The sequence below is a fragment of the Amblyomma americanum genome, chromosome 1 (assembly GCF_052857255.1).
Source record: "Amblyomma americanum isolate KBUSLIRL-KWMA chromosome 1, ASM5285725v1, whole genome shotgun sequence".
NCBI classification, from domain to species: Eukaryota; Metazoa; Arthropoda; class Arachnida; order Ixodida; family Ixodidae; genus Amblyomma; species Amblyomma americanum.
In genome coordinates, this window is record NC_135497.1 from 223,999,884 (window position 1) to 224,025,705 (window position 25,822).

General features: G+C 44.5%; 1 protein-coding gene across 1 annotated transcript in view; it reads left to right on the plus strand.

Annotated features, from left to right (window-relative positions):
• The window catches only part of LOC144114680 (extracellular matrix organizing protein FRAS1-like), a 109,058-nt gene that overhangs the window by 55,257 nt on the left and 27,979 nt on the right, over window positions 1–25,822 (plus strand). The window contains exon 17 of the mRNA XM_077648564.1: window positions 3,343–3,489. Within this exon, the coding sequence (XP_077504690.1) occupies window positions 3,343–3,489 (147 nt within the window). The remainder of the gene's footprint in view (window positions 1–3,342; window positions 3,490–25,822) is intronic.

Here is a 25,822-nt window from a genome sequence, read left to right on the forward strand (position 1 = left end):
GCGAAGCGAGTTTCACAGCACGGCTCAGAAGTGAACCCCCTCTGTGCTCTGAACATTTGGCAAAGACCTGTAGTATTTACTTTGTGCCAGAAAGCTGCAAACTTTATTTATATAGTAAACAGCTTTAACCTCAAGAAGATGTGGTTATTATTATTTTTTTAATAGTGTGCGAGCAGCGGAGCATTCTTTTTTGGTACTGATGGAGCGGTTAAGGAATGCAGACCTCCAACGTTGCTCCGAGCATCGTATTACAACTGAGGGTTCTTTCCCTTGGCAGTGTAACTTTTGGTCCGTAAAATATTTCCTTTTTTCTATTTTTTCCACTCTTTTCGTATCTGTAACCGAAACGAAAGCATAAACGGTATACACGGACGACTCCAATGAAAGCGGAAGAAACAAAAACAAAACGAAGTCGTAGGAAACAGACAATACCATGGCAGAAAATAGTTTTTCTTTAAACTTGGACGCTCACAAGCACACCCGTTTTGTGATTTAGACATTTTATGTTCAGAGAACCTTATAAGAGACATTCATTATAGTTAGGGATTAGACTTTTCGTTTTTTTTTTGATAATTCGGCATACACTTTTGGTATTTTTTTTGCAGAACTAAGTTTTGAGTTTTTTCCATCGAATATTATTTCCCACTGATGTACTTCGGTACGTTTGCGTGGTCAAAAGTCACTTACAGTTAATTTGTTGTTTCTGATAGCCCCAGCATTTGATTTACAGGTAATTAACGCATATATAGTCATATTTAGAATCGTACTTCTCGAAGGAAATCCTATCCCCATTTCAAAAGGCAACGGAGGTTAAATGACGGAACCACCAGTCAAAAACTCAAGTTGCCTGCTGAAAGGTTCGCTCTCATCTTACCGTTGGGTTACTGGGCTGGGTTGAGCGAGAGGACGGGGTATCAGGTGGCATGGGTGTTGAGGGCAGCGATGGAACTGCCGCTGGGCCGTCGCGCCAGCCAGAACAGCGGGTATTTTTCGTGACGTTTATGCATGATTTCGCGTCAGTGTTCTTAAAAGCGGTGGAGAAACATCCCTAGCCAAGTAACTGCCCTAGGCAGGACTCTAGGTGATGACAGTGAACTGCACTGCGCTGGCAGATGACGTTTGGCGAGTAAGACAGCCTCCCAGTGTGCAAAGGCGTGTAATGCATACAGCGGAGCAATACTTTAGGACACTACGCTACTTAATCCAATGGCACCACCATCCTTCCACGTCTCTGCCTTAGTTATTTTGTTAATTTTTCTTCTGTCACTGAACATTACTCCTATTCAATAGCCAGCTAGGTGTGGCGTGCGTGGCATTGTTATCGACCTTTCTCGCAGAAAACCGAATGTATAAAATGAAATTTGGGCTACTTTGGTATAGATCGAAAATTCCAATCATAATTATGCGCATGTAAAGTACAAATAGGTAAGTTTGGAAATACTTTACTTACAAGAAAAACAATAAAAATCAGGCCAGACAACGTTAAATTTTGCCGTTCCGCCCTAATACCTGACGCTTCGCTCGACAGTTCCCACAGTGGAAAGTTCCACCGTCTCGACGCATTGCTCCTTCTCGAACGTTTTCCGTTCTTAACAGTCTTGGATGCGTACCCGCCAGCCGGCGTCGCTCTGTGGAGGCTTCTGTGTTAACGAAATAAGAGCCTGGATATCGCAACTTAGTGTATAGCCAGAATCCTGTGTATCGCCCATACCCGATACGTAATCCGTAGATAATGAGTACAATCCGCGCATAAAATAAAAACTACGCACAACCGGCGACAAAAGAAGCCGGGCCACCGACAGGCGGCAAAATCCGGCAAAACTGCATCTCCGCGCCATCTGGCGTCGAGATCGTGCTGTGTGCATAAGCGACCTTTCATACTCACAGCCGTGTCTTCTTCGTCGCTTCCGTCGAGCAGGCTGGTGATGTGCAGCGCTAGGTGCGGTGGTTGCTGTTTTGTAACTAACATGTCGCGCGCGCAGTTTAGCGGCGCACGAAGGACGATGAAGCGTGCGCGGTTTCCTTTTTTAACGTAGTCTAGGTTTATGGCGCAGGTCGTCTGCAGGTAAACGGAGCCTCCCCCCACAGCAAAGAATTCTCGATCTCAACATCGTGAGATTAAGTCGAGAACTTCGAACACGCAACCCAACTACCCCGTCACCCAACGCCCGCCCTCTCTCCGAAGACTGAACCCCGTTTTCTGACATTCCTCCCTTCCTACATGCACCTAATGCTGAACATTTGTATTATGGACCGGTATCAACCTTGTCAGTGTTTCTTTTTTTAGAGCGTTCTTGCATTTATTGTTCTCGCACGTGTTCATATCACATTCTGCTTATCAAGCGGGATGCGTTATAATTTTCACTCTCTTCATACGCGGCCAGATTGCTCGGAGAAACCTTGATTACGCGCGGCGCTTTCGGCAATCAATTGGACCATTATTGAAAAAAAGGAAAATTTACTACTCAATGCACCTTTCCGGCGTGCTTATTCTCTCTCTTTAAACCTAAGAAAACAGCAGTGATGGGAAGCTACAACGCATGCTGAGCCGGTTCATTGTGGGCACAGGTAAGGTGGGATATCTACTTAATCGCTGCAAAGCGAAAAACGCATTCTTCAGGCGCGTCGTGCGCTGCTGAACTGCGCGCGCAACACGGCAGTCGAAAACAGCGACGCCTCTAGCATTGCATATCGCCAGCTTGTTCACCAGAAGCGCGGAAAAGTGGCTGCGAGCGCGAAAGGGAAATCAGTCTCCACAACAGAGGTACTGTCGGAGATAAAATCTCACTAATTTTCAAATGAACTAAAGGCCCGTCGGCGCTGTCTTCTTTGCTGCCTTCCTCCGGAGCAGACGGCCGCATCCCGGCTTTCGTGAAGTCATTGACAACTGACAGATTTCACACGGTCAGTGCAGTGTGCCCCCATTGAATTTGCACGACGTCTTGAAGGAAAACAAGGAAACATAAACAAAGCGGCGATCATTGTTGCCCCTATCTATTTATTGTGGGCACAAGTCACGAGAGTGGCATTTTTTCAACACGAGATAGTAGCTAGTGCAAGCCTAAGCACGCGTACAGCCAGTCAGACGAGTGACAGCAACTGAAGCACAGTGGAAGTATTACTGTACAAACTTCGTGATCGTCATAATCGCTCTGGGTGTGGCAAGTTTCAGCGAGATACTTAGAAAACAAAAATGCTGTTTGATTCGTAACTGTAAATAGTCCGCGTAGTCTATAATTCTGACATATAACAAGAACAGTACGCGTATTGTGTTCCAGAAAATGTGGTATGCATGTATTGGACAGACGTTAATAGACTCTATTTGTGTGTTTTGTCAAACAGGACCGCACCAATCCCGACAACGTCCAGGAGTCTGTTGCAGGAGTGCCTTTTAACGCCAAGCTAGCCGACGACGATTCTGAAGCTAGTCGATTGCGGGACTACCCCGGAGTTGACGGTTTCTCCATGATGGTCGATCCTCTGTACGAGGTGAGCCAATTTCTTTGCGAGTACACCCATAACATTGGTGTCCAGTGATGCTTTCCCTGGGGAGCCGCTGGCGCACTTTGGATAGCCAACACGTGCGCGCCAGTTTGAAAGTTCCACACTGTAACGACGCCAGTCGACGCTGCCAGCACCAGCGCCCATCACTAAAGAAAGAGGATTAGAACCGGCTCTAAGCTCCTGCTCGCTCTCAGGAACAGTGGCCTACTGTAGCAAAGTTTTAGTGCAGATTGTCACCTGTGTGATTTTCGCCTTCACAACACAATCACATAATTGCATCTGTTCACTGCATCTGCATCTGTTCACGTGATTGTTCATGTTTTCCTTTCTACTGTGTGATTATTTTACTTCTAATTCATTTGTTTTTCTAACGGTATGAGCCAGACATCCCACAAATGCCTCTCGCTTGCCACATCGTCTGTCGATTAATTCACAATCCATCCGCCGCTCTCATTATCACTAATGATTCGTCAACGATGCTTTATGTGTAGACTCCATCGCAGCTACCGTGCAGCTACCAAGGAAGTAAAATGCAACCTAAAATCAGTACATCAGCGTGTGCGCAAATGGTTCAGTCCACTGCGAAGGCACAGCAAGCCACACGTTACCTCGCATCTCGGTGTCTATCTAAATCGCAAACGTTCAAGCAAAAATGGGCTTTTGGTTAGTCGGAGAAGCTAAAATTCCCGACTCACAGATGGCTCCTTCTCGACAGCACCGGCAACCCTGGCCGCAGGTCCCTCTGCGAGCTTGCGAAGGTTTCTTGTCGCAGAAAAGGTTTCGAGCAGAATTTTTTTAAAAAAGTGTCATAACATTGAACTCTCGTTGGAATGGAAACAACCCCCGTTATATGACTACGTAGTTGGTGCCTCCGTAAAGTTCATTCTCATCACTATCTAATGCGCCATTTATGCGTCGCTGATTGCCCTTGAATGAAGTTGGCGGAACAGTTAAAACTTGTCAATAACATCAAAATAATACAGCGTACTTGCCTTCTCCTCTCGCCAGTTGTCCTCCGCTCCGTCACTCCTCGCTCGGTGGTTCGCGGAGCGGCTGCGTGAGACGCCTCTACGCTCATGCGTCGTGTGCGTTCGGAGTATTATCCGTGACTTTGTCTATGATTTCACCTGAACGAAATGCGTCCTGCTGCAAGCTGATTCAGCGGGAGTGAATCGAATAACATGTTTTGAAGCGAAAGCTTCACTACGCCAGGTTTTCGAGAGGTTAGTGTAGTTCCGTTTATCACCTTGAAAAGCTTTAGAGGTCAAACCATGGAGCAAATTCAAGTAGGCCATGGAGCAGTCACGTAGGTCATGATGGCGCATATATGCAAAAATTGGAGGACGCTTAACCTTCGCCTTTAAGAATGGAACGTGACAGCGTGTTGCAGCACTGCCAGGAAGTCCACGGAACGCCATCGGCTGTTCGGCGCGACTCCTTGTCCGTTAGACTAATCGCTCTGCTACGTACGGTGAAACGGACGGGCGGAGCCGAAAACCACGTAGAAGCGCTGCCAGGCGCCTTGCCGAAACGCGCGGGTCTCAAGTTGCAGTCGTAGTTCCTCGGCACATCGTTCTCGACAAACCCGATGCCACGAACGCCAGCATAGCTTCCGCGCCGAACGAACGGGCAGCAAGCCGCAAGCTTCGTGGTGAACGCCCCTTGGATGTACGCTGCGTTGTTCGCCGCTCACCGCGCGATTCCTGCGTGCCCGCACGGCCCCACTGCGCCCGAACGAGACGAGCGGGAGGCGCTGCCGTCGCACGCTATCTATTGGGCAGTGGCGTACATTGCGCGGAGGAGGAGGAGGAGGGATTTTTCGCTTACGGCCAACGCCGCCGACGACACCGGATTTTCTGCGACACGGGGCCTTAACGCTGTCGCGCTAGAACGACGCTCTCCCGGGGGCTTTCAATTTAACACTGACGTTTTGCTTGGACTTGTGAAAACACAAAACACATAGGACAAGGAACAGTTAGAAGGTGAGCAAGGAGAGTATGTCGAAGGGTTCTTGGTGTTAGGGAGAAATAAAGAGAGAGAGAGCCATTTGTGGCCTTGGTCAGGCCCTGCTCACGGGTGGGTGTCGCGTTGCAGGCTCGCGGCGCCAGCTCCTCGCCCTGGTGGCTCCATTACGTCCCTCCGCGATCGTCTCCTGTTTTCCCCAGCGACGATGCAACATTTCGCAATGCAGCGTTCCGTGCACTGAAATACGCCTGTGTGTGCATGGTTGGTTTAGGTTCGTTTATGGGGGTTTGCCTTCCCAAAGCAGCTCAGACTATGAGGGACGCCGTAGTGCAGGGCTCCGGATAATTTCGACCACCTGGGGATCTCTCACGTGCACCGACGTCGCACAGCCTTTTGCGTTTCGCCTCCGAAGAAATCACGGCTCGAACACGACGGAAATGAACAAAGAGTATGCGGCTTCGCTGATTAGAATCGAGCCTGCTTCTTCCTTTTGATCGAGCGCTTTGAACAGGCTGCAGCTACTGATATCATTGCGCATGCAACACGATCGCAGGTTCACCGATAAGTTTCATTATTTTATGAATCACATTAGACATCGTATTCGTGTGGTTTACAAAGTCACGACCTGGTATGTAATACGTGAAGAAGAAGAACGTGTAAGCATTCTGCGCGCTTCGGCTACCGGTGCTGCTTTTATAGCTCTCAGCCACCGATGGCTGCGCCCTCTGTGTCTCGCGAATTTCTCGTCACGTGACCCCTCAGGCGCAGTAGGTTTCTGCGGGACCTCGTTGCACTGCTCCAGGCGGAGCCGTAAGAACACAGCTAGGGATTTGCGTGGGCTAATGGTTCTTGCTGATTAATGCTCTGCCGCTTCTTCCGCGCCCAGGCAGTAATCTTTCTCGTTTTCATTCATTAATTCATTCATTCATTCATTCATTTCCTCAAAGGTATCAATCGAGACATTACATGAGGCAGTGGGTGGCTATGGCAAACAAAGGAAATAAATTATGATGAGAGGTTTTCGATGAGCCGCTTGAATGCTTGTGGGTTGACGATAGTGGCAACTTCGGTGGGCAGGTCATTCCGGTCTCGTGCTGTACATAGGAAAAATGATTGCTGAAAGGTCACGGTATGGGCTTTTGGGGGATACACTGTATTTTGATGGCGAAAGCAAGCGATGCGATGGGCTCTTTTTATGTAGAGGTTATCAAGAGGCAAGGAATGAAAAAATTTATGAAAAAGCTTAAGACGAGCTATTCTACGGCGCTCAGCTAAGAGGGGGGGGGGGGTAGTTTTATTTCCGCTTTTAGAGCGGAGATGCTGGCATTGTAGGAATAATTAGTCAGAATGAAGCGTGTCGCGCGATTCTGAACCGACTCGAGGGCGTTAGTAAGATCATTTTAGTGCGGGTCAAAAATAGCATTAGCATACTCCAGCTTCGGTCGCACAAAAGTTGAAACGCAAGCTGTTTATTTGAAGGTGGAGCGAGCGAAAGGTTACCACGTAAATAGCCTAACGCACGATTAGCAGAGTTTATTATGTCGTTGACATAACAAGTCCAGGTTAGGTCGGGGGAGATATGCACGCGGAGATATTTGAAAGTTTCAGATGTTGCAATCTGCATGTTATTGATAGTATAGTTGGGTTCAACGTAATTACGACGACGGTGAATAGGCATTAACACGGTTTTAGAAACATTTAACGACATCAGCCAAGATTTACACCAGTCGTGTACGTGAGTAAGGTCAGTTTGTAATGCCAAATGGTCGGCGGAGTTAGTAATTGCTCGGTAAATGACATAATCACCGGCGAAGAGTCGGATATTAGAAGAAATATTACAAGGTAAGTCATTAGTATATATTAAGAATAGGAGCAGCCCAAGTACGGTACTTTGAGGTACGCCTGACAACATCGGTGTTACAGACGAGGGGTGTGAGTTGGCATATATGAATTTCTGGCGGTTCGTTAAAAACCCTCGAATCCAGTTTAGAACTCTTTGGATGAAGATAAAGACGTGATAGCTTTAGCAAAAGACGACCATGGGGTACCTTACCGAACGCTTTTTCGAAGTCTAAAAATAATGCGTCAGTCGGGATGTTGCTATCTAGGTTTAAATGTAAGTCGTGCAGGAAAAGAGCAAGTTGAGTGTCACAGGAATGGTTTTTGCGAAAACCATGCTGACTTGGGTGAAAAAAATTGACGGATGTTAGGAAGTTAGCAATATGCGAGTATAATAGATGTTCCATTATTTTACAAGAGACGCTTGTTATGGAAATGGTGCGGTAGTTACTCCGTGGGATGATCGGCTTCCTTTCTTTAAGACTGGGATGACCTCGCCCACCTGCCAGTCATGTGGAAGTGAACCGGTGTTGATTCCTGGAATATAAGTGATAAGAAAAGGCTACACGTATGTTTAGTATTTTTCAGCACTTTCGCGTTTATGCCATCCACACCAGTGGATGACGAGTTCTTCAGTGATTCAATTATTTTGACAATGCCGATGGAATCAAATGTGATGTTTTGCATGAGAGGATACGTAAAGTATGGCGGATCAGGAAAACTGTCAAGTGGTTCATTAGTAAAAACCGAACTAAATGCTGCATTTAGACAATCTGCAACCTCAGTGCTAGGAATCGGAGTTTCAGAACTATTATTAAATGTGATCTCATTACGTTGATAAGGGCTGATAGTTTTCCAAAGTCGCTGTGGGTTAGTGTGCAGCATGGATGGTAGAGTAGTGGAAAAAAACTTCTGTTTAGTTTGGCTGGTGTGTCTGTCATATTGTTTCGCGGCTGCGTAATACTTCTGCCATGTGCAAGGAGAGTTAGTTGCTTTGGCCGACCGAAATAGGCGTTTTTTTGTTATTTAGTCGTTTTAGGGTTATATTAAACCATGGTGACGTTAATCTTTTGGTTATTGTAATTGTGGGAATGTACGCACGTAAAAGTCGATGCATCTCGGTATTGAAACGTAACCAGTTAGACTCGAGAGAAGTTTGTGAAAAGTTAGCTGCGAACGTGTCGAAGTATTCTGAGAATAAATCGCGATTCATGCTGACGTAGTCCCCTTTATCATAAAGCGTTAGTGTTTTTCGATTGTTTTGTTTCTTTAGTTCGTTGCAATGAAAACAAGTATGAATGGTCAGATGGTCGCTCAAAGCGCGCAACATGGTGATAGGAGTAATTTATCAGGATGCGTAGATAATACGAGATCTAAAATGTTAGACGCGTGATCAGTAACACATGTGGGATCATTGACGAGCTGCGTTAAGCCAAATGTTATACATGTGTTTAGGAAATCGCTAGCCAGGCTACATTTAGACAATGAAGCGGCAGGATCAAGCCAATCTATGGTAGGAAAATTAAAATCACCAAACAGAAGAACACGAATGTTTCCAAAACGTTTTTGTTAAAGTATTCAGGGAGTCATGGAATAAAGGGGTGAAAGAACTAACAGCACTAGGGGGCCTATAGCAAATACCAATGAGGGTGGTCGCGTGCGTATATCATCGCATCGAAGCCAAATCATTTCCAGTTGTGATGAAAGGCTGATAAGCGAGCAATGCAGATCCCGTTTAGTGGCGATTAGTACACCCCCCCCCCCCCCCCAGCGGACGTCACCTGGTCTATCCTTTCGGAATATGTCGAAAGCTGAGAAGAACGAAATAATCTCGGTATCGCAAACGGATGTGTTAAGCCATGTTTCAGTTAGTAGCAAAGAATGCGCTCTTCATTTCAAAGCGCCAGCTCCTCTCAATGCTATATCGATCCGGTCCAATTTCTAAGTCTCGTTTTCGCGCAATGAGCGCTTCGTTTAAAAAACCCGCCTTAGCCAGCGCTTTTCCGGGCAGTCGCATAGTGGTAGTTGACTATGTAGTCTAAAAGTCCCATGTACTTTGGTCTCTATTTGATGGAGATCACTTCGTATACTGCTGCTGGCAAACAAAACTAAAATTGGAGAACGCTTAAGCTTCGTCTTTAAGAGTGAGACGCGACAGCGTGTCGCAGCGTTGCCGAAGAGTACACGGAACGCCATCGCCCGTTCGGCGCGACGCGTGGCCCGTTGGACAATTTAAGAAAAGGACGCCTGAACCGGCCCGCAAGGGAAGGAAAATGAAATGAACAATTGCTTTTAAGGAAAGGAAATGACGCCTGTCTCAAATTTCTCCCTGGACACCCGGATCACGCCGGAAGGGAAAGAAAAATTGATCGATCGATCAATAAAGCATCCAATCGACGAATTAATTAAATAATTAATCAATTATTAATTAATTAATTAATTAATTGCTTAATTAATAATTAATAATTAAACAAACAGTCGATCAATCAATCGATCCATCCATCGATAATTGATCGATCGATCGCTCAATCGATCGATTGATCAATCATTAGATCGCTCAATCGTTCAATCGATCATTCAATGAATCCATGAATCAATCAATCCATCAATCAATCAATAAATCCATCAATCAATCAATGCCTAACGCTATCGCATTAAAATCCCTTCCCTTACGGCGCGGTTCAGGTGTCCACCGAGATGCGCGATTTTTCGCTCACGGCCAACGACTCCGACGCCGACGACACCGGCTTTTCTGCGACACGAGCTCCTTAACGCTGTCGCGTTGAAATCAGGATGGTGGGCCAACCCGCAAATCTCTCGAAGGTCAAGGTCATTGAAGCGAAAGCTTCATTACGCCAGGTTTTAAAGAGGGTAGAGTAGTTCTGTTTATCACCTTGAAAAGCTTTAGAGGTTATTAAACCGTGGAGCAAAGTCACGTAGGCCATGGAGCAAAGCTGCATAGGCCGTGGTGCTGCATATATGCCAAACCAAGATGGTGGGCCACCCCAAAGCTCTCGAAGGTCAAGGTCAAGGTCAAAGTCAAAGGTTGAAGAACTGGGACAACTTGAGATGCTGTATGACGGTGATGGCTTATAAAAAGCATTTGTGTAAACAAGCACATCAATCATGGAGATAGATACTCTGCTTGACAACGAGGGCGGAGCCACCATCTGTGATGTCAGTGGAGAGCTGTGTATATATGCCAACGGCGAGCCGGGATGGGTGGGGGGGGGAGGCGGGTAGAAATCGGTTTTGTGAAAGAGGAGGAAGAACATCCTTTCGTGATAGCGAGCCGGAAAGCGAAGCTTCTACGTTTCAATGAGGCTAGGAAGAAACGCCGTATCGAAGAGACAAAAGAAGAACGTGCGACACGCGTCGAGAAAGGACGGAAGAGTGCTACTGCGAAGAAACAGCAGAAAGTACTTCTGGTGGTACGTCTAACCAGCGACGCAGAGTCGGAGGTTTCTTTCGCTTCTCACCAGGTTTAACCAAAGCTAGACCACAGCTAACTTTTTTCGGTGACGGCTTGTAACGACGCCGAAGTCGTTTTCCCCGAATAAAGTGCGTCACACGGATACCACCGTTAAAAACAGTAAAGCTGAAAGTTTTTGTATTGTTAATTTTTACAAAATCGATGCCACGATGCCAGGCTGTGAATTAGTCCAAGAAGGATCGGATCCGCTTGGAGTCGCGTCATTTGCTCCGTTGACTGCATGGTTCGCTGACACATTCAAATATTTTTGTCGGAGCTTTGTTTTTAAAAATGTATATATTTTAGGAGCGCTCCTACATGTATATTTGCGCGCTAACGAGATGGAAGAGCCGCTGAGTGTCACTGCACGAGTTTTTTTTTTTTGTGCCATCAGTAGATACTGCATGGGAACAGGAATATTCCACGCTGTAGTGGACCGCTTGCGGGACCACAACAGCGCAGTTCCTATCGGGAAATGAGCCGATATTTCTAAAGAGACGACTTTCTTTTGGAAGGGCCTATTTAGATTTCAAGCTCTTGTACCAACCAACATCAGCGAGCACGCATCGCTATTGGGCACATTTAAAGAGCGAAAAGTTTTGCGTTGTATGACTGTCCGTCTGATAGCAGAACTTCTTACGACATGCGTGTAAGGTGATATGTCGCTATATTATCCAAGGAGAGGGGAGAGGATGACATAGGCATTTTTATGGAGCTCCCCCATACTGATTCTTTTCTCTCTTCGATTGCCCCCATGCCCCCGCTGTCCCTGAAATGAGTCAGACAGATGGACAGATGACAAGAATGGAATAAAATTGCATGAAAAAGACTGCATCATGATGGCCTCGCATTCATTAAATGCATTCCATCGATTTCTCAAGAACAAACTGAGAGCAAGCACGAAACGCGGATTCGCTCCTCATTGTTCTCGCTTTCCATCAGTACACACGAATAGAAGTAAACGTTCATATCTAAGTTATCACACGGTTAATGAAATTTAAGAGCACGAAAAAAACGCGCAGGGCCGCTGCTTTATCAGTCAAAATTCAAGCGACAGTGACTAGCAAACTGAAAATTGCTGGGCCTCGCTGATGTGCATTGATAAATGTATAAAAAGAAAACAGTGCCCTTCTACTTTTGTTAATTCACCCGTTGTACAAGAGTCATCATCAACGCCAACGATTTTAAATTCTCTTCAAAAATTCTCTCCGCTTTCACCCCTCAGTTTTATACGGGGTGAATTTTTTAACCTTTAGAGATGTTCTTTGTTAATAAACTGTGAGAGATACGTCGGTGTGATGTGTTGGGTGGGATTTTACAGCAAGGCGGACATTATGTACCTCATATAGAAAAAATAATTACACAAGTAGCTAATAAACATTTTAGTTTTGATTTCAGGGTGCAAGACTATATTGCGATTGTGATGGCAATCAACATCGAAGGTGAGTCCTGTTAAGTTTTCTTGATTGGCAGTATCGTTCGATATATATAACGGCAAAAATACGGTTTTGAAAGCCTGCTCAGTTAGCTTCTCCTCATTACCTAATTTTAAAATGGCGTCGCTGCACGTGGTATTTTCGTCGAAATGAAGTTAACTACGTGTAAATTATCAAATACACCAACTGCACCTGTATATGATACATAAGATGTGCGAAAGCCGCCATTTTATATATATGCAATGCAGTAAAGCCAACACAACAGCCTTAAAAGGCGCATTTTTGACGTTCGATGTTCGAAGCACATTGGCGATTAAGTAAATTCAAAAATGCAGCTCACCATCGATGTTGATGGCAATAAATTCTGCAATATAACCTTGCCTCCCAAAATGTAAAAATAAAAAGTTTATTCGTTAATTTTATTTAATATTCTTCTAATTTTTATCATTAAGAGACATGATGTCCACCTTGTTCTACCATCCAGCTCTAGAGACCGCACTGACGTATACCTAAAAATTTTTTCAATAAAAAACCTGTAAAGTTTAAAAAAAATTCCCCTGTATGTGTCTTCGCGAGCATACGCAGGAACTCGATTCACGCCAGCCTAGTGGCGCTAGCGTGGTGAACAGCACTTCGTGCGATGGCCAGCCGCGTGATCCCCCCCTTCCCCCCCCCCCCCCCCCGCCCCAATTTTCCTTTCCACATCTTAATTCTCTGCTTCGTAGTGCAGCACTGTCTGTACCACACGAGAGGTATTTCAGTGAAAACGACGTTCCGTGACGGTGTGTGCGCGGGCGCATCCGCAGAGACAATGGCAAGCGGCGCCCAGCACGAAAATTTTTGCCCGCACCTATAGTAGTGCCACTACCCTCGCGAACCAAAAAGTACCTACCGGGTACTAAGCTGGAAAAGCATCAGGTGCGTGCTGCGCATCACTACGTGAATAGCTCCAGTCGCGGGGCGGGCGCACGGTGTCGAAGAATCGACCGCCACCCGACAAAGCAAGCCGAAAGTGTCATGTACGCGGAAAGGACTTATTTCAGCAATTCCGATCAGGCGAGATGGACACCACATGCCCCGGATAATCATCAGCAGCAGCCCAACTACGTCTTCTGCAGGATGGAGGGCCCTCCCATATTCTCCAAATAACCCTGCCCTGTGTGCCAGCTGGGCCACCTTATTCTGCAAAATTTATAACCTCATATCCTCCTACCTGGCACTCTGCTCCCCCCCGAATTGTAAGAATTGAGGAGTCCCTTCTAGGTCGTGAGTCTCCTACGCCTACATGTGAGGGAGAGGTGAGCTTTTCTTCTGTCTTTCCTTCTCTTTTTGTGCACTGTTGGATCAGATTCTCTCATTTTTTGTCTAAGCATGTGGAACGCATCCTTCGGCCGGTCTTTTTGTGCAAGAGGTGAGGGAAGCGCGTTGACAAGTGCGTTGCCGGGGAAAAGATGAAAAAAAGTGATAAGTTTGGTTTGAACGCTGTTAAACTTGCGAAAGCGCACTCTAAAAAAAAAGGGTGCGAGAAAGGGGTGAAAAGGGCATAACATGAACTTTTACACGTTTTAGAGGACCCTAGGAATAACTTTCCACCTATTGAAAGCACGCTCCTGATCACTTACCCCCTTTTAGAAAACTTGATGATGATGATGATGATGATGATGATGATGATGATGACGGCCTCTGGCTGCCACGGTGGGGGATTGGCCAGGGTAAATTGTTGATACAAACGCACACATGGGTAAGGAGTGGAGTAATTGGATAATTTTGTGATGAAGACGCAAATTTGGATGAAAAAAGGTGAAAAAGAAGGAAATGAAAAACCTTTGAATTCATATTTTAGCGTAACAATCGACCTGATGCAATTATATACCCGTGGATAAAATCGCACACAGGTTTCAAGGCATATCCCTCAGCGCTTGGCCCAAAGGAGAGTAGGATCGGAATAGATAGAGGGAGCCCCAGTCTAGCGAGGGGGATCTCCAAGTATGTTCTACGGAGACAAGCCAGCCGCCGGCAAAAGAGGGATAAGTGATCTATTGACTCTATTTCTCCACAAGACTCACAAAGGTTGGTCAGCGGTAACCCTGATCGACAAAAATAGAGATTTAGTCGTGGTATTCTGCAACGGAAAAGGGTCATGGACACCCCACATTTCCTCGAACTGCACATCCGCACACTCCAAGGAAATACCAGGTGTTGAAAATACGCTACAGCAAGGAGAGGCTCATGGCTCAAGTAGTGGAGGCGCTGGAACCGCTGGAAGCGTGCTGCAGTCAAGAAGAGAGTATAAGGGACGAATGGGACAATAGGTCCCCCAAGGGCGGAATTAGCTAAAAAATCAGCCCTCTCATTAGAAACAATGCCACATCGCCTAGGCACCCAGTGAAAACGAACTTGTGTAATATGTGGTGGAAGAAAAAATCGAAGGCAACGGCTCATAGGGGTATCCCTCGATTTTTCGAGTGCTGTCAAGACGGAAAGGCTGTCTGAAAGTATAATAACCTGAGAGATATTGCAGGGAATTCTGGTTAAGGCCAATTCAATGGCCAGAAACTCGGCGACAAAAATAGGGGTATAGTCAGGGGCCCGAAATGAGTAACTCCAATCAAGAGCCATTGAGTAAATGCCAATGACTGCCTTTTCATTTTGCTGTGAGGCGTCTGTAAAAACGGCAATATGGGTAGGAAAATTATCCAGATAGTTCTCAATAAGCCCTTTTAATACACTGGGAGGCAGATTTTTCGCATTACCCGGCAGGGTGTCGTCAAAGGAGACCACAGTGTCAGCACGGCGGGGGATAACTGGTACTGCAGAATTTATTGATACGGAAATTTTTACAGCAGGGAATTATTGAACACAACCTGAGGAAGCTTATACCTAGGCCAAGAAGTACAAAAGAATTGCGATGGGTTCATTGTGTAAATAGGGTTAGCCAATCCAGGAACACGCTCCAAAGACCTTAAAAACGTCCGCACAGTAAGAAGCTGAAACCTCGAATTAAGATCAGGTATCCGCGCCTCCAAGTACAGCACAGCATTCGCCACTGATTTAGGCATGCAGACCTAAGAAAAGGGGCAGAGCGCGGCGTTCCATAAAAAACAGGGGTTCAAGCTTGCATATTGGACACCCAGAAGAGAAAACTTACACCCTACTTACGCTCTTTACCAGTGTTGATAACTACGCGTCCGTTCCTGCCCCAAATACAGCGGGATGATTAGTTTGCCCGTATGTCACGACGCAGCGCTCGTGGAGAATTTTGTGTGGAGAGCCTCGTTACACGTGCCGTCTTCATAGAGGGGTGGGTAAGATAGCATATAATGGTGGATTTCTATTGTGCGGCAAATACATAGGCAAAAAGATTAAGCGTAGCAGTCTATGCTGAAACCTTAATTGAAATGCTTAATTCTTTTTTGACTTGTAGACTGTTTCTAGTACGACTAAAACATACGATGCTTTATTTGTCATGATGCGACGATCAACTCCCACGCTTACGTTCTAGCCGCAGTCGCTCTGAACGCTGGTAATATCAAGATGTGGCCAATATAATATGCTTCGCGACATCGCTGCCACTGCCCAGGCCGCGCTCCCCAGTTCAGTCGACGGACGGCTGTCTTGCCCCGGCAGGGCAGAACCGAGGCGGAGGGCGGAGGGGCTTGAGACGTCACTGACGTCACGGGAAAAGCAGCCAATAGCTGCAATCCGGTTGCCGGCCGGATGCGCTCGTCCGCCAGAAAGTTGAAGTTGACGAACTTTCCATCCGTTCGCCGAACGAGGCGGATTCGCGAAGCGGACTTGCGGAAGGCGCTTCGAAACGATCGTACAACGGCCCTTAGAATCAGAAATATAGTTCCGCCGTGCAGCGACCGCGGCTCTCCGCATGAGCCACATGGCCTGAGCTCAGCTGCGTCGCCTGCAGCTACCTCGCGCCCAGCGTTTCGAAAGCTTTCGTTCGCAGCGCCGCCAGGAACAGGTGGTTGCGAGTAGCCCCAATTTTTTTTATTACATCACTAACGATAAACTGCCTTCATAATAAAAACAAAATCTAGCGCCGTTTATTGCATGACGCATGTGGCAAAAATAACGTTACCAGTTTTATTTTAAAGCGTTTAGCGTTACGCGACTTTAGCGCCGCCTTTTCGTTCGCCGGTGGTGGGGTTGAGCGCCCCATGCGTGCTATCGGCTGTGTCCTACACTACCTCTTTTAGTACGCTGTAACGCAGTCTTCGTGTCGAGTTTTGGCGGTTGTAGCTGTGGTGGCTTTCTTGAGCTTGTTTTTTTTTTTAATGTGCGGCATCGTTGGTGTTTGTGGTAGTGTAACTGAAATCGGAAGCTGACAGATGGCCCCTGCGCTGCGGAAGACGTTCTTACGCGCATGGGGCTCTCAAAAACTGCTCTGACGTACCGCACCCAACACCACGCCGGAGCGGCCGGCCGCCGGCGCCCGATAGAAGAAACAGCTTACCGTGATTGCTGACGAATGTAAGTACTGAGCTGTAAAATGACTTTTGTGGTGTGTCGTGGGGATGCATGAGGGTTCTGAATGCATTCAGACTTGGTCTTTACGTCTTGTTCACCGTGAGGTGCGAAATGCGAGCACGACACGTTCGCTTGCAGAGTGGAGCTGTTTTGACACGCTTGCGCGCCAGCTATGCGGCTTTTAGATTCACCCCCTTGCGCTCTTTGCGTAAGCACCGTTGCGAATAAGTTACGTGATAGAATTTGGTTGCGCGCTGAGAAATGTGAGGCGCCGCTTGATTCGTTATTCTGACTGAACGGAAGCAGCGCGTAAAAAAGCAGACCAGTAGAAGGAAAAGTGCTTGTAGCGGCTTGCGTCTTTTGATTCTGCTGCATGAGTGTTTACTCGATATAGAACATTGCCCGTTCTATGTCGCAGTCGTATGAAGTGCTACGTTTCTTAATACCTTTGGTCAACGAAACTACGCTTAAAAATAGCAGAACCATTTTATTGCAGTGTACTTGACGTAGTGGCACACTGGATGGTTCTTTGTCGTTTTATTTGAATTACGTTCAATATACTCAATGTCATTCCTCATTTTCAGTCTCAAGCGATAAAATTATAACGTGATTCGCGAATATTAGCTCTAAGGAAAATATGACTGCCTTTGTAAGCCATTTTTATGCATACTAATGGACGTATAGGTAATTACTCATTAGCCTCCACTCCTGAACACATTGGACTGAGCCGCTAGAGGCTGTAGTGGGATGTTGCTTCTTTGATTATGTTTACGAAAGCATCTCTCTGATTCAGCCTTTCTTCAAATGCGTCCGCAGTGAAGGACTGTACAGCTACCCCACCGGTATCATCACGCTGCTGTTGCACCTCCTTTGATCCGTCATTGAGCCAACGCTACCTCAACCTGAGGTTAATGGCATCATCGACCTGCTGGTGCAGCATAGCAGCCATTGATACCGCATATCAGGCATGTCACCTGTAAAAAAATAGGTATGTGTGGGCATCACAGACAGTTGTTTTTTTCTTGTCTGCTTGTAGCCTGACAAAACTCTTCTGGTCCAGGATATATATCTCTCATTTGTTTCTTTTTCATCTTTTGAAAGAGCATCAAGAAGAAAGGAAAAAAAGGTATTGCGGGCATCATGAGAGCACTGTTCTAATCAAACGCATTGTGTTATAGTGTGTAATGGTCTTTTTACAGTTTTTATGCTCATGCTTCTGCTTGGGAATCTTGACCACAGTATAGACCAAATAAAAAATATATGTGCTTCATGACCTTTCTGAAGTAGCCTAAAAGCAGCAATTAAATTTTATAGCTTTACTTCACCAGTACCTACCTGTTGCAAGGCACGACAAGTTTGAAGTGAACCATTGGTGTGATAACTGGCAGACATAGCAGAAGGGGCAATACATTATTTAATATTAGTGTTCAAGTGGAAACGAGAACAGAAAACTGGGCAAGTCGGAATGGATTCATCTTTAAGCAGCACGAAACACAGGACGTAGTGGAAGAAACACGAGACGGCACGAGCGCTAATTTTTATTTTTGACGTTCTTCAACAGCTGAGCATGGGGTAGGGAGTAAAACAGATCCTCTACATCCAAGCTAAAGGCATAATGTTTCTTGTCCTCCATCTGCGACAGGAAATCAACTTCCTCAGTAGTTTTTTTTTTGAACCGGTGTTTATTGCCTCAGGGCATAAAAACTATGACGTGAAAGATGAGTAAGATGCTTAATGAAAAAAGTTGAGCTGACCTGATGAAATCAAGAAGTGAACGATGATATGGACCCTGTGTCCATGCAATATATGAATCCGGATTGTCCGGTGAGAGTCCCACTGAAGCCAGGTGCCGAATTCTCGTCGGCTTCAGCGCCGGGCAGTCCCGCAACAGGTGGTGGATATCCGCCTCACAGTCTCTGTTCTTGCAGACTGGACACCCGGGGCGGGGATATAAATCTTTGAAATGCAGCCACTTGCATGTGACAGCTGGAGTTAGGGCAACCCTGACCCGTATCCTCCGAAGCGCAATCTCCTCTTCACGGGTAAGACCACGGGGGAGGGTTACCACACACAGAGGGATTAGAGCACGTGTGCGGCGCCGGAGGTGTTCCTTTCTTGTTAAAAGGAGGGTGCTGTCATCCAGAGTGAGGACTCGAGGCAAAGACGAGTTTGGGGTCGAAAGGCGGGCCGCAGAATCTGCGCGGCTTTGTGCGCTCAGAAGGTCACGCGGGACCCACTCAATACGGATTTGTTGCGGGATGCGTGCCGCTAGACGATGGATGTCTTTGCAGATTTCTGGAATGCGACTGACTCGTCGTAGTAGGCATGTGACGTGAAGGGCGTCGATGCGAATGACAATGCGGGCCGTAGGTAGCATAGTAGAGTTCTTCACCATAAAAGGGTCGGGCAGCTTAAGGGAGCCTAAATTCCACTGCAAATAGCCTGAAACAGCATGCTGCCAAGTGTCACGCTATGATATTACTGCCGGAAAAAGGACATCGGGTTTATGGGCCTTGACCGTATAAAACAGGTCCAGCACCGTATCTTTTGTGTTGTTGATGGTGGCATATAGTCCATCCAGGCGCATTCTTTGTAACATATTTAACTCTTGCTTCTTGACGGCAGCAGGCCTCAACACCACGAGTATAAAATTCTTTTTCGTAGCTTCTTCTTCCTTCTTAGTGAACACATCTTCTGATGCGAGAACAAATAATCCTTCTTTGTTCGAAAGGAGAGGCCTCAAGCCTTCAGCTGCCAAATAGTTGATCAATTCCTTCATACGTCTTGACGCCTTTTTGCCCTTGTAGTTGCAGACAACATCTGAGCACTCACTGACACCCCTCTGTTTGTCTGTCACGCTGCTTGAAGATGAATTTAAGTGGAACACTATGCCTTAGAAGCACAGGTGTTGCTAGCATGAAGAATTCGCACCTTACGAAATTAGCCTTGCATTACGTGAAACCCTGTGAACCTTAGATTGAAGCTTTACAGAAGAAGCGCATTTGTTCGATATGTCATGAGTGTTGCTGAGGTTATTGTTCTTTCACACTCCCTTTGTCACAACTTACGGCACTGTACAGTTCAGATGCATTTGGAATCTTTTGAATATTTGTTCATTCTTGTTTTTATTAAATACCAACATTCAATTACATGTTGCACTATGCTAGCTGAGCTCACGTCAACAATTATTTCCATTACCTTAACCATGCCCCTTGTTTTACCTGAGCCGACGCATTTGTTGTTGCCCCCCTCCTGAGCCATCAATTTTGCTATAAGCTGCGCAAATTATTTCATTCACTTTCAAGAGGCAGTGCGGCAATTAGTGGCATGTAATTGCCTAATTACCTGGGTACTCATTTTTATCTTCATTGGAACACATTTCTTTGTTTACTTGTTTCCCTTGTATTGAGCGTGCCCCAGCACTGGAGTGGTGTGCTGCGGGACAAGTAAAAAAATGTCAGTCCAGCTGCTTCCTTAGGGGCACTTTGCTGAGGTTTTTCTCGCTCGTAGGTCTGTGTGGCTTTACTTACAAGCATTGCATGTGACACAGTGTGTGCCTTAATGTTTTGATTTATTTGCTTTATAAATTGCCACTCTGGCACTCCCACAACCTTGCTCACCTGCGTACTATTTGTTCCCACATTTCACCCTCACACATCTGATATAGCTCCAAATGGTGATGCATTATCTACAGACAGGTAAATAAACTGAACAGCAAGTAAAGTTAAGTTACTTTCTCCTAGCTACTTAGAGACACAAAGGTGTGCAAGTTATATTGTAGTGTGTTTCAGGTACCGCTTTTGCGAGCAAAAGCTGCCTGAAGTTTGGTATATACCAGTCAAGAAACATGAAATAATTTTCACATTTGGCGGTGTGCAAGATATCATCGAATGACTCGAATGACTAAATATCTCTTTCTAGCAGCCCTATTAGGCACAACATGTTAATGTCAGTTCCTGTGCATATCAGTCTTCAAATGTGGGGGTAGAGTTGAGCACAGCAGCATGTTATGGCTTTTTCTTGTTCAAGGAAGCATTGCATTTATTTCAATTGTTGTGTCTGCTGCTTGTCCTGTTACTCAGCAACCTTATGAAACCTGCTCTGAGTGCTGCGTTTTTGTGCTCATTACTCAGCAACTTTATCAAACCCACTCTGAGTGCTACGTTTTAGTGCACATTTAGCCGATCTTTGCCTCTCCAAGTTTTGATTATGAAAGAATTCACTATAACTGTATGCCTCGAATCTGTTTCTTACGCAGTTCTTTTGCCGCTGCATTCCGCCATGGAGGAACCTACCTATTGGTGCTGTTGGTGCACACATCTCATGGCTATTACGCTACCTCTTCCTGCTTGTAACGCAGACAAGTAATGACAACGGGGCTGGCTGATATTGTGGACAGGTGGCACGATGGCACACCAAATAACGGACCAACCGGGACACTTCAGTATTCTTGTGCTATTATATGTTTTTTTTTAAAATCACCTCAAAGCTTGATATCTACATCATTGTGGACATTTAGCATATATTTAGCAGGACTTTCATTCGCTAGTGTTTGCAGCCTTGAATGTCAGTCTTAAGACAGTGTAAGTACTGTTTCACTGTGAGAGATTTTTTAGCTATTTAGAGAGGTAAACAATCACATCCTTAGAAATATGAGTCTAAATGTCCATATTGTAGTGCTGTCAAGTGTTGAAAAAGCATGTAGCTTTGATGCTTGTCAAAGGTAAAAGTCCACATCTAGTTATGTGAAGCTAATCACATGTCTGCAGTTCTAAATTGCTGCACTTCAAGCTCGCTACAGGGTGCTTCACATCTTTCATTTTGTCACGAGTTCATTTGGCTGCCTTGACTGGTCTGCATTGACTGTCATGTCAGGAAGCTAAAAGAGAATCTGCCTTGAATTCTTACTCTTTAAGCAACAGTGCTTCACTGTGTGTGCATGTGTGTGCATGCACAGTTTTTCGAAAGGTTATGTGGCTAATGGAACCTTCATGTTGCAGAAGAAATTATTTCACTTATCTGTTGCACAGGAAAGTGAGCAGTAATAGCATACACACCTGGTGTATCAGAGAGGATGAAACAATTTTCAAAAACATGCTTTCTCGGTTCAAAATATGGCTTTTGCAGCATAGTATTACAAGTGTTTGCAGACACTGGAAAGCCAGTGAATTGTATTTAATAAGCTGGTTAACTAATTTCTGGTAATAAACTTATAACTATCACAGTTAAGTAACTGGTTGCAATTAGAATTTGTAGCCTGTCATTAGTAGTAGCCATATCAGTGTTTAGAATTTACAAAACGCGATTACCCTTGCCACTGTGGCTCATCAAAATTTGACTGCATCATGCAAAAATACATGCACTTTTGAAAGCATGTATGCAAAGCAACTGCTCCAGTGCATTATACTAGACTAAAAAGCCAAATCTTGTCAAGCCACAGCACAAAGGGTAATTGTGTTTTCAAAATTCTAAAGACTGATATGGCTATTACTAATGATCGGCTGCAAATTTCATAATTGCAACTAGACGCCTTACTTTAATAGTTAAAAAGTTTGTTGTTGGGTGATTCCACCAGAGATACGAAATATTTCACATTTTTAATTGTTTTGAGTAATATATATATTATGCATACATTTTTCAGTAGGCCAGCAGTGAAGTACGTTTTGTGCAAATGCTAATATTTCCGGAGGAAAAGTATAAAATAAAATAAACGACGTAGTGGCGAAGGCAGCGAGATTTTGAAGCAACGTTCAATTTCGCAAAGCTGCAATGACGTAAGCATCTGTATAAGAAAGCCATGATGTATGTTTCATGCTATATGTACAGGTGAGAAGGAATATGTGGGGCTTATTTCCACCATTTTGAAGAAATTGTCGCTTACTCCAAAAAATTTTGAAAACAAGTCTCAAGCGAGGCTACGTTCATGAATTTTTTCGCTGCAGATATAAAGCACATCTTCAAATTTGCATATTGTATAAGTGACGAGGGGCTAGAAAAGTGTACAGACTTTCATTTTTATATAATACAGGGAAGTGCACGAAGTGTTGCTTTAAATCTGACATTTTTGACTATAGTATCCATCTTCAATTTTTTTTGAAAACTCTTGAAAGAAGTATCTAGAAGGAGGCGAAAAAGAATACGAAAGAACGTATTGCATTATTTTGCTTCTAACAATGATATCCAAGCTCAAACTTGTAGCTTTATGAGCATCTGTAGGAGTGCCTAATTGAGGGCGCGGAAGCAGCAAACACGCCCCCCGCTGCTCTAAATTTCCCCCAAATCCCAAGACTGAAACATTTTCTATCAAGAGAGAGCATACCTAATTACTTTTTGTGGACAAACACCAATCTGTGACGTAACCAGGATTCGGTAGCACCGCTACCGTCGAGTGCAGGTAACAGAGTTAAGCGCTCCTGCCGATCCTCAAAAAGCTACATGTTTTAGCTTGGATGTAATTGTTAGAAACAAAACAATGGAACATGCTCTTTAATATTCTTTTTCACCTCCTTCGGGAGACTGGTTTCAGCAGTTATAAGAAAAATTGGAGATGTTTTTGAAAGCACTATTTTATTAAAAAATGCCGGATTTAGGGCAATACTTCTTGCACTTCTCTGTATTATACAAAAATGAAAGTCAGTACACTTGTTTAGCACCTGATGCTTATCCACTGTGCCAATTTGAAGATCTGCTTTATATTTTCAGAGGAAAAAATTCTTGAAAATTGCCTCATTTGAAACTTGTCTCTTCAAAATTTTTTGTAATAAGCGGCAACTTCTTCACAATGGTGGAAATAGGCCTGACATACTCTGGTAGAAATAAGCCTAACAATATATCCATCATGGCTTTCAAATTTTTTATTCCTGCATCAAGCAAATTCGCGAAATTGAGCTCTATGTAAAAACGCTGCCTCTGCCATGACTTCATTTACCGTTTTTTCTCCTGAAATATTTGCATTTTCATGAAACTAAATCTACTCTTGGACTGCTGAATAATGTGTGCACAGTGCATAACATAATCAAGAATATTTAAAAATTCGAATAATTTGATCTCTCATGGAATCAATATATCAATCTATTAAAAATTAGTTAACCGGCTAACTTCAACACGATACGCCAGTTTTCTGGTTCCCGCCAACACTGGTAGTACTATGTTGAAAAAGCCATAGTTTTTCCTCAGAAAACCTATTTTTTTCTTTGAATTGCTTAGTCTTCCCTGAAACTCCTCGTATGTAAGAAAAATATAACAGGATTTAATCCATGACATCTCAGCTCGAGGACCAGCCTTTTTCAAGTGTACTACAGCATTCGAAGCTCACAGCTTTTGTTTCAAATGCTGTAGTACACTCGAAAAAGGCCGCTTATGCGAAAATGTGAATTAAATCTTATGTTCACAATTCACAGTTGCCAAGAGATCACCTTTCATATATATATATATATATATATATATATATATATATATATATATATATATATATATATTAGCAGACAAGATAAAGGAAATGAGGGGCTCGTTTGACAAACATATTAAGGAAGCCAACAGTCACCGAAACCAAGGGGCGTAGGGGAATGTTTTTAATATTTTTTTTATTTGTAGTGCCGATCAATCGGTTTAAAGAAAATTACTTTAAATAAAGCAGCAGAAAAAACAACCATGCCGCCGGTGGGATCCGAACCCACGACCTCCGAATATCGCGTCCGGTGCTCTTACCAACTGAGCTACGGCGACAAGAGCACCGGATGCGATATTCGGAGGTCGTGGGTTCGGATCCCACCGGCGGCATGGTTATTTTTTCTGCTGCTTTATTGAAAGTAATTTTCTTTAAACCGATTGATTGGCACTACAAATAAAAAAAGATTAAAAACATTCCCCTACGCCCCTTGGTTTCGGTTACTGTTGGCTTCCTTATATATATATATATATATATATATATATATATATATATATATATATATATATATGGTGGGATTTCATATTCCTAAGATGAAGCCATTTATACCTCTAAGGCCTACAGACAATAACATTCATTAGTGGTGGACGGAGGCTTTGCATAAAGGATACAAAATTGCTAGACGGTTCCTGTGTGTAAATCATTGTTAACAAGAGGGAACTGAGGGGCTAGGGCTCTTGCGCCGTTGGGAGTATTCTGTTGCCCTATTCTCCGTAAAATATTTTGATGTATGATGCATATCTTGCAGTGCTTATGTAGGTTAGTGCTTGTGTGCAATAAATGAATGTAATAATTGGTATTTTTCTTCGGTTATTCTCTAACCAGTCTAGGATACAATTCACAAAACGATATTCAAGTGCTAAAACAATGTTGATCAAAATGCCATACAGTGTAGGTAACACACACATTTCCAGACGTTGACATGTTTATGGGTTGAAATTATGCTTTCTTCATACTTGAGTCTTGGTTAACGGTTACCAATTGTCGGAAGACCGTTTATATGGTTTTAGGAGTAAGTGGACGATAGGAAGTATGTAGAAACTCAATAATGTGTTGGCAGGGAGTTTGAAGACTTTCTATGTAGTTGAGTCTTTTGATAACGGTGGCCAATTGCCAGAAGAACCTTGATAGGGTGTTCGTAGACATCATCGGTAAGTGGCCGATAGGAAGTATGTAGAAACTGTCGATATAGAGATGATAGGAAATATAAAGACTTTCTATGTACTTGAGTCTTTTTGTATAACGGTGGCCAATTGCCGGAAGACAGTTGATAGGTGGTTACTACAAACTATATAAACATATAAAAGACTTTCTATTCAATCTCGATAGGCTCTAATAACATTTGTCTAAAGTCTTTCTAAAGAATAGAATGTTACTAAAAAATTTTGTAAGGGCAGGCCATTGAGGAATTGGACAAAGGGCCGCACCTGCACCATCAATCACAGTCATGGGTCGTATATGCGTTCCAGCGCTTTGGATCTATTCTGTCTTCTTTCATGCCTAGTTCTAAGTGCATGTTTTCTGGGAAAGGGGAGCCTAATGCAGCTCCTATTTTCCTTGTGAATTCCCTCCCTTTCTTCTACAATTGGTTGGTTGTTTGGCAAAGAAAATGGCACAGTATTTGCCTCACATCTCGGCGGACACCTGAACCGCGCCGTAAGGGAAGAGAAAACGGACGGA